The sequence below is a fragment of the Hemitrygon akajei genome, chromosome 9 (assembly GCF_048418815.1).
Source record: "Hemitrygon akajei chromosome 9, sHemAka1.3, whole genome shotgun sequence".
Taxonomy (NCBI): domain Eukaryota; kingdom Metazoa; phylum Chordata; class Chondrichthyes; order Myliobatiformes; family Dasyatidae; genus Hemitrygon; species Hemitrygon akajei.
Window position 1 is genome coordinate 31,222,620 of NC_133132.1, and position 13,925 is coordinate 31,236,544.

The window sequence follows — 13,925 nt, forward strand, 5'->3', positions numbered from 1 at the left end:
CACACTGGGAACAATTTACAATGGACAATGAATTACCCCCAGATTCCATCACCCACCAGCACTCTGGTGAACAATTTACAATGGACAATGAATTACCCCCAGATTCCATCACCCACCTGTACACTGGGAACAATTTACAATGGACAATGAATTACCCCCAGATTCATTCACCCACCAGCACACTGGGAACAATTTACAATGGACAATGAATTACCCCCAGATTCCATCACCCACCAGCACACTGGTGAACAATTTACAATGGACAATGAATTACCCCCAGATTCCATCACCCACCAGCACACTGGTGAACAATTTACAATGGACAATGAATTACCCCCAGATTCCATCACCCACCAGCACTCTGGTGAACAATTTATAATGGACAATGAATTACCCCCAGATTCCATCACCCACCAGTACACTGGTGAACAATTTACAATAGACAATGAATCACCACCAGCTCCTTAGTCTTTTTCACATTAAGCTGCAGATGATTCTGCTCGCACCATGTGACAAAGTTTCCCACCGTAGCCCTGTACTCAGCCTCATCTCCCTTGCTGATGCATCCAACTATGGCAGAGAACATGAGCACTAATCCAGGCAACACATCCTGGTAAACCTCGTCTGCATCCTTCCTGCAGTGGGGTGACTTTTCAGAGACGGAATAAAGTTTGGGATAAGGGGGAACCACATCGAAATCCCAGGGAAGAAACAGAAATCTTTGGGAATTTCTTCTTGGATGAGGGAACCTTAAAACATACTTTTTCACTTTATTCATGAACAGGATGTGGACAAACCTGAATTTATTGCCATCCCCGCGATGTACATTCAGTGTGAAACATGCAGTTTTCTCTATATCTGCCCATGTGTTTGTATTGTGATCTAATATCTAACTGGGATGTTTAGTTCTTAATCAATGTAACTGGGTCATAAATAGCCTGCCTTCCAGTCTCAGGGGTCAGCAATTAGTGTGTTGTCCTGTCAATAAACCTTCTGCTTTTGGCCGTCCATCCATGTGTCTCGATGTATTGAGGAAAGATTGTGGATAAAGTCAGGACATTGGAGTCATATATTGGCTAAATTGGATAAGGGTAACAGATTTCTTTCTGTGAAGGTCTTTAACGAGTCTGAAGTGTCTTTCTTTTTAAGTTTCAACTTTACCTCTGTCAGTAATAGCTCTATTAATTGGATTTATTTAATTACTTGTATAGATTGACATTGGATTTCTGACTCAGATTAATGGTTTAGAAACTTCACTACTGCAGCACAAATACAAATCAGGAGGATACTGTACATTGCAGCTTTTTAAAACTGTAGCCAGGCCACTCCGTCAGTATCACATCCAATTGTGGTCACCTCATGAGAGGAAGGGTGCGGAGGATTTGGAGAGGGTGCAGAAGAGGTTGACCAGAATACTGTCCGGATTAGAGGGCATGAAATATAAAGAGAGTTTGGACAGACTGGGGTTGTTTTCTCTGTGGCCGCAGAGACTGAGGGGAAACCTGATAGACCTTGAGAAGCAGAGGTAGAGTAGAATAGTCTGTATCACTTTTCCCCACGGTCAAATCCTCTCCAATTAGAGAGTACGCATTAAAGCTGAGAAGGGGGGTAAGTTCAGCTTTTACAGAGAATGGCGCGTGCTTGAAATGCACTGTCAAGGGTGGTAGTGGAAGCAAATACAACAGAATTTAGGAGGCTCACGAAGGTGCAAAGTATTGACGGATACGGCCATTGTGCAGGCAGAGAGATTAGCTTAGTTAATCTTTTAATTACTAGTTTAATTAGTTCAGCACAGCATCACAGCCCAAGGCCCATTCTTGTGCTATACTGTTCTATGTTCTAAGTCTCAGCATTCGACCTACAGTGATGTGTTTATGCAAAGAAGTTGTTTTGGTTTTGTTCTTTCTCTCTCTGCAGGAATACACCCTGGCTGTGCTGGGTGGCGTAATGTGTCACTGTGGCTTTCCTACCACGCATTTCACACTGCATGCCCCCGAGGACGAGCACCTGTGTGCCCAGAAATGCACGGGAGAGGAATACGAGCACTGCGGGAGTGCGGAGTACTACGTCGTTTATCAGACCCAAGTGCAAGGTAGGGTACAAAATCAAAGGCAGGTTTATTGTCATGTGCACAAGTATTACTCAGAGCAGCATTAGAGACACTAGGAACACATAAATTATAGAAAAGGAACTCAATTTGAACAAAAATGAATACCCATTGCATTGCAATGGCCATAGTGTTGTTATAATGAGCTGGTGATTAGGAAGGTTCAGGTTGCTTCAAGGACAGAATGGTTGAAGGGAAGAAGCTGATCCTGAACTTGCTGGGACTTCAGGCCCTCTTGCTCAATGGCAGCTGTGAGAAGATGGCGTGGAGCAGATGTGGGGATCTTTGAGGATATGGTTGCCTACTTGGGGCAATGCCTCATGAGGTACTTTCAGTAGGGGAAAGGGATGTGTCTGTGATGCATTGGGCTGAGTTCACTACCCTCTGCAGCTTCTTATGATCCTCTGCATTCAAACTGCTGTGGCAGATAATAACTTGGCAAGTCTTTCACCGAAAGACATAGAGCATGACAGCACAGTACAGGGTCCTTCAGTCCATGACGTTGTGCTGACCTTCTAACCTACTCCAAGATCAATCTAGGCCTTCCCTCCCACATAGCCTCCACTTTCTATCATCCATGTGTCCAGCAGTTACCAAGTCACCGAGCATGTCAGTTACATTGGAGTTTTCCTGCCATTAGTATTGATAACTTGTTCACACACGCACGCACGCACGCGCACACACACACACACACACACACACACAGAGAAAACGCATTTCCATAGCACCTTGTACAAACTCTGTCCTTTATAGCCAATGGAGCGTTGAGTTAGCACAGATATTGTTGTAACATAGGAAACATGGAGGGATTTATCTGCTCAATATGCCATGTCACAATGCGTAGGTTGTGTTACAAACAACAAGTGTGTGTTGTAAAAGGTGAGACCAAATGGACGGGATTGACAGGATACTGCTGTCCTGGGTGGAGAGTCTGGGCCAGAAGGTTCAGGTTTAAGATAAGACATCAGCCACTTGGGTGTGAGAGGAGAAACCTCTTCACTCAAGACAGGGTGTAAGTGTCTCTTCCGAAGAGCCGTGGATGATCAGTAGTTGAGGATATTTATGGATTGGGAGATGGACGAAGGAAACTGGGGCTACAGGATCAGGCAGAATTGTGGACCAGGTTTGACCTCAGAAATGGAGATGCTCGAATCTGGAGCAACAAAACATGCCATTAGGAAAAGTCAGAGGGACGAGCAGCATCTGTAGGGGCAAAGGAAGGGTTGACACCCTGCACCAGGACCTGTCTCTTGTTGACAATCCCTTCCCCCACAGACGTCCGTCACTTGCTGAGATCCTTGTTTCTTGTGATGTTACTGAAAGGACAGGACTTGATGGAGCTCAGTGAATATCTGATTGTTCTTACAGATAACCGTTGCATGGATCGTCGGTTCCTGCCTGCACGCTCAAAACGCCTTGTGGCCTTGGCCAGCTTCCCGGGAGCGGGGAACACGTGGGGCCGTCACCTGATGGAGCTCACCACCGGCTACTACACGGGCAGCTATTACTTCGATGGCTCTCTCTACAACAAAGGTAGGATCCTAGCAAAAATATAGCAGCACCAGAGGCTTTGTCTGAGATGGGAGTAGAGCTTGGGTTCGAGGCCCAACAAGAGTCTCCAGACAGAAGTCTGAGACTTGATGCAGAAGAAGCTTAAACCAAAATCAATGTTGGCATATGGTCACTGCTGTGCTACTAGTGATGGGATTGGTTGGCCAGGAGCTGGCATGGACTGGATGGGTTGAATGGCCTCTGTCATAACAAGCAGCTTATCCCTGATGTCCATTATTCCACCATTGGCAGCCGTACCTTCTGTGTTCTTGTCTTCTGGAATTCTCCACCACCCCTCCACATCTCTTGCTCTCTCTTGCTCTCTTCCTCCCTCTCTCTCTCACTCCCTTTCTCCCTCTCTCTCAATCTCTGTCTCTCTCTCTCTCTCTTCCCTCCCTCTCTCTCTACTCTCTCTATTTCTATCTCTAGATCTTACTCCCCCTCTCTCTCTCCCCATCTCTTTCTCCCTCTCTTTCACTCTTGCTCTCTCCTGTTTCACTCTCTCCTTTTCTCTCTTTCTCTCTATCTCTCTCCTTGCTCTCATTTTTCCTCATCTGTGCCCCCCTCTCCTTTCCTTCCTCTCTCTCTTTCTCTTTCTCTCTCTCCTCTCAGTCTCTTTTCCCTCTCTCTCCCCCTCCCCTCCTCTCTCTCCCACTCTCTCCCCCCACACTCTCTCTCTCTCTCTCACTCACACTCACTCACTCTCTTTCTCTGCTCTCTGCCATTCTCTCAGTCCCTGTGTCTATGTTGTTTGTGGCCATTACACCATCAGCTAATTAAATTGGGCAAGGCCCATTTTGTCTCTCTCCTGCCATTTGTCGTCGTTCCAGAGTTACCGAACAGTACAGACCCTTCAGCTCACCTAGTCTGTGACAAGCCATTAATCTGCCTCGTTCCATTGACCATGGCCCCCCAGACACCTCCCATCCATGTACCTATCCAAATTTCCCGTAAATGTTGATATTGACCCCTCATCAGCCATTTCCACTGGCAGCTGCCTCCACACTCTCACCACCCACGGAGAGAAGATGTTCCCCTCATGTTCCCCTTTCGCCCTTAACACATGACCTGCAGTTAAAGTTTAACCCAACCTCAGTGGAAAAACACTTGCTTGTATTTACCCTACCGATACCCCTCATAATTTTGAATACCTCTCTCAAGTCTCCCCTCATTCTCCTACACTCCAGTGAATAAAGTCCTAGCATTCAACCTTCCCCCTTAACTCAGGGCCACAAGGGATTCCAATGGGAAAGGGCTTTGTAGGAGGTAATATTGTAGGGTGAAGTACAAATGTTTGTAATCGGTGGAATGTACATAATTCACAACCTCCAACACTGAGCTGGGGTTTCACTTTAAGAGGCTGGTCTGACGTAATGATGTTGTTGCGTAAAAAGCTTTAGCGTGCTTTTGTGTTCAGGTTTTGGAGTTCAATGAAATGTGTTACCGGTTTCATTAAACATAAACCAGCTCGCTTCATTTAACTGCGAAAGCTACTGGCGACCCTGATGCTGTAGGATGATTCCAGAATTATTGAACATGTTGGCCAATACAATCACTTTGAAACTGCCGGAGTTTTGGGAGCAAAACCCATCGCTTGGTTTGTACAAGCTGAGGCCCAGCTCGCTCAGTGAGAAATCACTACCAAAAACAATACTATGTGGTAGCATCGCTCGGCAATTCCACGGCTGCGAGAGCCGTGAGTCTGCTTGAAAGCGATAAATACCGATTGCTGAAAACTCACCTTCTACAGATATTCGGAGTCTGAGTGCACCAAACAGTTGCTCTCTTTACCTGGTCTCGGAGATGCTAGGCCTTCGGAGCTAACAGACCAGATGCTGTCTCTCCTGGGAAATCAGCATCCTCGTTTTATTTTTAAAGAACCCATCTTGCAGCAAATGCCTGATACAGTTCGCACAGCCCTCGCGATTGCACCTGTGATGGACAACAGGGAGCTTGCTGAAATGGCTGATAGTCTACACTCAGCCAGGCAGCGGTGTATTGTTCCTCGTCCTTTCTCTACCTCAACAGGCCCGGAGAGCTAGTCTCCAACATAAGGACACCCTCGACTCTGAAACAGATGACACCGGGCCTGGGTTCGCTTTAGTACGAACACCAGGAAGTGCCGATCACCTTGCAGCTTCGACATCAGATGTCACCAGGGTCACCTACTGTTCATTATGGACACCCTTTCAAGGGTGACAGGGGTGCTGAAGTGAGTGTGCTGCCAGCATTGCCTATTGATGAGAAGGCAGAGCAAAGAAACCTGATTGGAGACCTCCAAAGGCGGCAGGATCCAGATTACAGGACAGGACGGGTGACACTCTGCATCACCCCCAGGTCACTGGCACTGAGGGAGCATTACACTACCGTGCCACCCTAAATTATATGAAGAAAATAATCAGGAATGTTCGTGAATTCCTGTTGCTTTAATTGAATGGACTATTTCTCTGACGTGTTAGCTTAATTGTGCAGTAAGTTTAACGTTATGGAGCTTTTGATGTCTCTGGGCCTTTACTCTGATGAGCTCAGGAGGATAAGAGAGTACCTCATTGAAACCTACTGATAGGTTGGACGTGGAGAAGGTATTTCCATTACCAGCAGAGCTGAGGATCTGAAGCCACATTCTCAGAATACAAAGACGTCCCTTTAGAACAGAGATGAGGAGGAATTTTTTTAGCCAGAAGGTGGTGAATCTGTAGAATTCGTTGTCATAGATAGCATTCAGGCACAGTCATTCAGTGTATTTAAGGCAGAGATTGATAGGTTTTTGATTGGCGGGGGTTTAAAGGTTAAGGGGGAAGTGAGAGGATGGGATTGAAAAAAAAAATCAGCAATGTTTAAGTGGTGGAGCAGACACAACGGGCCAAATGGCCCAACTCTGCTCCTCTACTACATGGTCTTATGGTCAAAATTACCATAATTTGTTATTGTCATGTGGACTGAGGTACAGTGAAAACTTTGGTTTGCATGTCATGCATCCATCAATCCCAGGAAACGCACAGTACTCCGACCCACAGGAAAGAATCAATTCCAGGAAACACACAGTCCTCTGACCCACAGGAAAGAATCACTTCCAGGAAATACACAGTCCTCCGACCCACAGGACCCAAGAATCAATAATATTGAAAGACTGCAAAGAAAATTTACAGGGACATTGCTGAGACTTGAGGACCTGAGTTATAGGGAAAGGGTGAGTAGGTTAAGACTTTATTACCTAGAGTGTAGAAGAATGAGATAAGATTTGATAGTGGTGTACAAAGTAAGCAAACTTTTTTCCGCTGGGGTTGGTGAGACTACAACTAGAGGTCATGGGATAAAGGTGAACGGTGAAATATTTAACATTGACCTGGGAGGGGGATCTTCTGCTCTCTGATGGGTGGTGTGGAACAAGCTGCCATCGGATGTGGTGGATACGGGTTTGATTTCAACGTTTAATGGATTGGTACATTTTTGGGAAGGTTATGGAGGGTACGGTCCAGGTACAGGTCATTCAGACATGCAGAATGGGCAGAATGTCTGGCAGCACGCTGGTGTAGTGTTTAGCACAACACTTTACCGTTCAGGCAACCAGTGTTCAATTCCTGCCGCTGCTGCCCGTAAGGAGTTTGTACGTTCTCCCCGTGACCATGTGGGTTTAGTCTGGCTGTTCCGGTTTCCTCCCACAGTCCAGAGGCGTACCAGTTGGTAGGTTAATCGCTCATTGTAAATTGTCCCATTAGGCTAGCGTTAGATCGGGATTTGTTGGGCATCACGTCTCAAAAGCTGGAAGGATCTACTCCGCACTCTATCTGTAACTGTATGCAGGGTTGGCATGGACTAGAAGGGCTGAAGGGCCTGTTTTTGATCTCTATGACTCTATGTCTCTGTACACAACACCTCAGGTGTACTGGTGCAGTGGGCAAGTTGCTCGATCAGCAGCCAATCTTCTGCATTTGTGATCCGAGTTCAAATGGCAGCTGGGAATTTAAATTGAAGTGACTACGTAAATAAAAAATGCAGTTTTTGTTTATTAAAGTATTGGTAACAGTAACCATGGAACCAACAAATTGCCATAGAAACCCATCTGGCTCTCTGATACCCTACAGTAAAGAAACTACAACCATACCTTGGTCTGACCCAGGTGACTCCAGACCGCTAATATAGCCGACTTCTCCTTTGCTCAGGTAATTCAGCATAGACAATTAATAGTGGCATTGCTGGCGGTGTCTGTGAATTAATAATGATTAAAGATGTCACTGTGACTTTAGAAATTATATTTAGTAAAGGCACATTGTAATATTCCATTGGACAGCTTTTCACTGGTGACTGAGAAACTCCCCATAACCCTGAGGCATCGGCAGCCTCCAGCCGTCTACTGCCAACGTCACCATCAATTATGGGAGACAGGGTTGAAGTGCTTCATTTCAGGCTTTAATGTAAAATACCAGATTTGATGCAGGATGCCCAGTACGTCAGCTCTTTTGAACTGCAAATTATGAATAAACCCAGCTAGTGAATCAGATAAAGGAACTGATAAAGACAAGAAATTCGCAGGTGCTGGAAATGGAGAGTAACACACACAAAGTGTTGAAGGAACTCAGCATCTATGGAGAAGAATAAACAGTCGACATTAACAGCCTCCTCATTCCTCTGTAAAGTGCTGAAATTGAACCAGCACCCATCACTTCCACTGGCAGCTCACTCCACACTCTCACCCCCTCTGAGTGAAGAAGTTCCCCCTCATGTTCCCCTTAAACATTTCAGCTTTAACCCTTAACCCTTGACCTCTCATTCTAGTCTCACCCAAGACATAAAATTACTGAAAATTACAAAAATAATGTAAAATAAGAAATATTGAGGGATTGTTCTTGGTTTCATGGACCATTCAGAAATCTGCTGGTTGCAGAGAAAAAGCTGTTTCAGGATTGTTGAGTGTGAGTCTTCAGGCTCCTGTCCCTCCTCCCTGATGGTAGCAATGGTTCCAGATGGTGAGGGTCCGTAATAATGGATGCTGCTTTCTTGAAGCACCATCGCTTGAAGATGTCCTCAGTGGCAGGGAGGATTGGAGCTGGCTGGCGCTACAACTCTCTGCCGCCTCTTGCCATCCTGGGCCTTGGTATCTCCATATTAGCCTGTGATGTAACCAGTCGAAATGTTCTCCCCCGTATGTCTATAGACATTTGCAGTCTCCTCAAACTCTGAACAGAATAGAGGCTTGTCCCGTGATGTGTTGCCCTTGCTTGCCAGGTATCTATACACTGAACAATGTAACTTCCTCAAGTTGGCAGCTGGACCTGCTCCTGATTCTGGCACAGGGGATCACAGCCTCAGAATGGGGGAGGTCTGTATGAGCCCAGGAACATCCAACAGACAAGATTCTAGTTTATCTGTCATGGTACACCAAAACCTGCAGTGAAATCTGTCATTTGCATTAACACCCAACACATACCAGGGTTTGCTGGGGGCAGCCGACAAGTGTCGCCATTCACTTAGATTCAGATTCAGTTTACTGTCATTTAGAAACCACAAATGCAATGCAGTTAAAAAATGAGACAACGTTCCTCCAGGATGATATCACAAAAGCACATGACAAAACAGACTACACCAGAAAATCCACGTAACATTTGTCAATCCCCAATCCAGAGTCCGGAGAGGCTGCTGCGTATTAATATCGTGCTACTCTCTTAGCGCGTTCCCCGGAAAGGAGCTCCAAATCCACCAGACAAACAAGACCAAAAACTAAAGCTACAAGACCTGCACAAAACCACATAGTTACAACATATAGTTACAACAATGCAAACAATAGCATAATTGATACAAAACAGACTATGGGCACAGTAAAAATAGTCCAAAGATGTTAAAGGACTATAAGTTCAAAAGAAATCACCACACAAGTTTCCACAAGTCCCCAGGGTCCCGACAGACTCGCCATCCCACGCCGGCGGCAGAAAGGAATACCCCCGCTATGGACTTCCACGACACCACCCGACTCAGCCTCGCAGAATCTGATTTGCCCACAATGCTCAGCAGAACAACACAGATGACATCAAGCACCAAAGAAACAACATCTTAAACAAGCCCCATTCCTCCCTCCCACCCACACACATACTTTAACCCCAGGACAGGCATCCAGCCTTCAGCATCCAGTGAACATGGGCTCGGGCTTGCAGATATTAGTCTTTGAACTCCCCAGCGAACTTACAGAGATTGAGGGACAAGAGGGAATCTCATTGAACCGTATAGAATTCTTACAGGATCCATCAGGCTGGAGACATCCTGATGTGGGAACACAGGGGTCAACGTCAAAGAATGAGGGAGGTCCATTCGATTCTGAAAAGGGAGAGATATCTTCATGCAAAGGGCAATGGACTTTGGAATCCTCTACACCACGGATTTGTAGAGGTTCAGCCATTGAGTTCATTGAGAAAAGGTTTTTGGCCATTGAGGAAAGCTGAAGATACTGAGACAGGGCAAGAAAATGCTGCAGGTAGATCAGCCAGGAATCTGATAAATGATGGGATAGGATAGCAGGGCTGAATAGCCCAGTCTTGCTCCTAGTTCTTATATTCGCAATGCTGAAATCACTGCTTTCAAATGCATCCAAATGCTATTGAAATCAATGAGATTATAACATTTTAAATTTTATTAAAATTTGATTAAAATAACCTTAATTACGAAATAATTTAATTAAATCCAATTAATTAAAGAAACAGAAATGACTGACTATTTTATCTGGCACAGCAATGCCTCACCCTGAAAATGAATGGAGTCATTGTTCCATGCGGCATTCCTGAATTAATTTTTAAAAAATCCAAAAACTGGGACACTTCAAAACCACATGTTTTATTCAAAGTTGATTTGATTAGTTTTTGCCAGTGACCAGTCGGAGTCAGGCAGCTTTAGATGAAGTGTGTGTTTTATGAGTGTCAGAGGCAGCTCACCCATTATTAATTTATTTCAATGCAAACGGTGATCACTTACAGGTTAATGATTGTGGTTTATCGCCTGTCAAGTGATCCATGGTTATTTATGGAGCTATCCACTCATATAAACACAAAGGGCTCTTTTCAGCTTACCTCCATTAATAACTAAAGAGCGGACTAGACTAGTTCTTCAGGAGACGGGATAAAAATTCTTTAGTGAAGTGAAGTGGTATAAATCCCACCATCACCCTCCAAGCAGTCAATTGTCATCTACTGTCTCTGTTGTCCACTGTCTGTGTTTCAAATCCTGGTCTGGAATAAAGTCTGTGATTATTATGTGAATCATTTACATCAGATACTGACAAACAAGCAAAGACAGGTTAGTTTACCAAACACAGTCCATTCTTCTGGCAGAAACGGTCACCTCATAGCATAGCCTCAACTCATTAACCCTTTGGAATGTGGGAGGAAACCAGAGCACCCAGAGGAAATCAACACGGTCACAGGGAGAACATACAAACCCCTTACAGACAGCAGCAGGAATCAAACCCCTATCTGTGATTGCTGGCACTGTAAAGGCATTATACTAATCACTGCGCTATTATACCAGATGGGCAGCAAAACGTTTGGCATGGACCTGTGGGCTGAATGGCCTATTTGTATGTGCCTTCACTGCATCCATCCATTCATGGAGTCTGCAGATACTGGAATCTGGAGCAGCCTACAATGTGCTGGAAAAGGATCCCAGCGGGTCAGGCAGCATCTGTGGAGGGAAATGGGTAATCGGTATTTCGGGCTGAGACCTTTCAGTCCAGGTGAAGGTTTTGTGAGTTGATCTATCCAGTCATAACATTAGAAGTCTAATATCATGCGACTCACTTATCTTAGTGAAAAGAGTCCTTCCAAATAATCGTTTTTGGATGTCAGTGACATTCAGAGATATTCAGAGTTTTTGATACATTTGACAGCTGGTAAAGCCATGGGGTCTGATACACTCAACAACCAATATTTTTACCATTTGCTCTGCAATCCCAGTCTTCAGTGAGAAACTGGACAGCCAACTCAAAAGTACAAAGTATATCTGTTATCAAAGTATGTATAAAATATACAAGCTTGAGATTCATGTTAATTGATCCTCATCAACCCCATTCATTACAATGTTGTGAAGGTATGGTCACTGTATAGCCACTGCCAGGATAATGAATGCCAGTGTGTTCTGACCACTTATTGTTGTAGGATATTAATGAAAGTTCTGCAGTTTATCAGCTTAACAATTCCAAAGCAGCGTACTGCTTGAAGGTAATTGCTAATCCTGCTGCAGTTTATCCTCTCATTATCACTTTTAGCCGTGGAATTTTTCACTTTGCAAAAGCAGTCAAACTTACTCATGCAAAAACATCATGCTACACTGAGAGAAAACTGTCTTAAACACATTTCAGTAATATCCAGTTAGTTGCAGTGTAGAGCACTACGTATCCGTGCGGCTAAAATGTTTGAGGTTCTCTTCATCAGTTGTCTATTCTTGATGGTCTATTGGGTGACAGTGGTTTCAGCCAGTGAGACGAATATATACATAGAAAGGTGCGGGGTAAAGGGCAGCAACAACATGAAGGATCCCACCCACCCTGCTTATGGATGGTTTGTCAGGGAGCAGGCCACGTGGTATCCACACCAGGATCACACACCAAAACAGTTATTTTCCCCAATCAGTAAGACTGATCAACACCTCCACCCACTAATCTACCCCTCCACACCCCCAACCACCACTACTTCATCATTTCCCATCAGTCACCTTATGCACAGACACCCCTGTGCCTAGCATCTCTTTATGGACACACAATCAATCTATGCGTAGAAGCTATTAAATGTATTTATATTGATTGTGTTTTTATTATTATTGTGTTCTTTATCTTACTGTGTTTTTTTGTGCTGCTTCGGATTAGGAGTAACGATTATTGTGATCTCCTTTACACTTGTATACTGGAAATGACATTAAACAATCTTAACTCATGAACCTTGCGAAGGCTTCTGAACCTCTGCATATCCCATCTCACTTTGTCCTGAGCATTCACCTATTTGATCGTACTTTTTCCCATTGATCGCAAAAATTGTCGGCAATGTGAGGCACCTTGTCCTCTCTACATTATTGAGGTGATATACAAACACAAGTTGCTGTTGGTGCACACAGGCCGTCTCCATGTCATGTCATTTCAAATGCCACCGAGATGCAACACTGAGCGGCATAGGATGCCTGTGGCCATCAAACTTTACAACTCCTCCCTCGGAGTGTCAGACACCCTGAGCTAATAGGCTGGTCCTGGACTTATTTCCACTTGACATAATTTACCTATTATTATTTAATTATTTATGGTTTTATATTGCTATATTTCTACACTATTCTTGGTTGGTGCAACTGTAACAAAACCCAATTTCCCTCGGAATCAATAAGGTATGTCTGCCTGTCTGTATGTCAATAAGCCACTTTGTCCATATGTTAGAAAATGCACAAAATCACTGAATACAGTCATCATTCCTCCACAATATTGTCAGGGATGGTGTTGATGAAGGCCAGCTAACATGAATACTTGTTTATTGTCTCCACCTGCCTAGTAACAAAGAGACATATTTATTTATTTTATCTGGAGTAACAGCACAAACAATCCTGGCAGCCCAATGAGCCATGCCACCCAGTAATCCACCTCTTTAACACTCGCTTCATCACAGGACTATTTACAATGCCCGATTAACCTACTCACTGCTGTGTTATTGGACTGCTGGAAGAAACTGGTACAAAGTGGGGGGGGGGGACCAGCCCGTAACGAGGAGAACGTACAAACTCCCTACTGATGGCATCAGAATTGACCTCCGAGCTCTGATGACCTGAGCCGTAATAGTGTCGCACTAACTGCTGCGTTACCATGGGAATTTAAGATCTGGGTGTCGCCCACACTCAGCGGCCGGTTTCAATGGTCTATTCGTATTAGTGCATGTTGTATTGAGTAACCATCTAAAGAAGAGATTGAATATCGATTTCCAAAGCAAATCTCTTTAAGTGGCCTCTCATGGTAAAATCAGAAGTGTTTCTCTGTTGCTTTAAGATGCATTGGTGCCTGATTCCTGTGGGGATGTGACATGCAAGACTGGCTCCAATTTGAGTTTAATAATATTAGTGGGAGCTCATTCATATGAACAGAGTGTACACAAGACTGGCGTTTGTAAGCCAGGGAAGGCCTGGAGGAAAAATCCAACTTCAGTTAGTGCACTGTGAGATCCCACTATTGACGTTGCAATAATGGGCAGTAGGAGCAATCTATAAACACAAGAGATTCTGTGGATGCTGGAAATCCAGAGCAAGACATGCAAAA

At 44.6% G+C, this 13,925-nt stretch overlaps 1 protein-coding gene across 5 annotated transcripts in view; it reads left to right on the forward strand.

Moving 5' to 3' along the window:
- Positions 1-13,925, forward strand: part of LOC140732995 (sialate:O-sulfotransferase 2-like) — a 450,507-nt gene that overhangs the window by 371,212 nt on the left and 65,370 nt on the right. For all 5 annotated transcript variants that reach the window (XM_073055731.1, XM_073055733.1, XM_073055735.1 and 2 more), the window contains 2 exons: positions 1,918-2,092; positions 3,476-3,640. In XM_073055731.1, the coding sequence (XP_072911832.1) occupies positions 1,918-2,092; positions 3,476-3,640 (340 nt within the window). The remainder of the gene's footprint in view (positions 1-1,917; positions 2,093-3,475; positions 3,641-13,925) is intronic.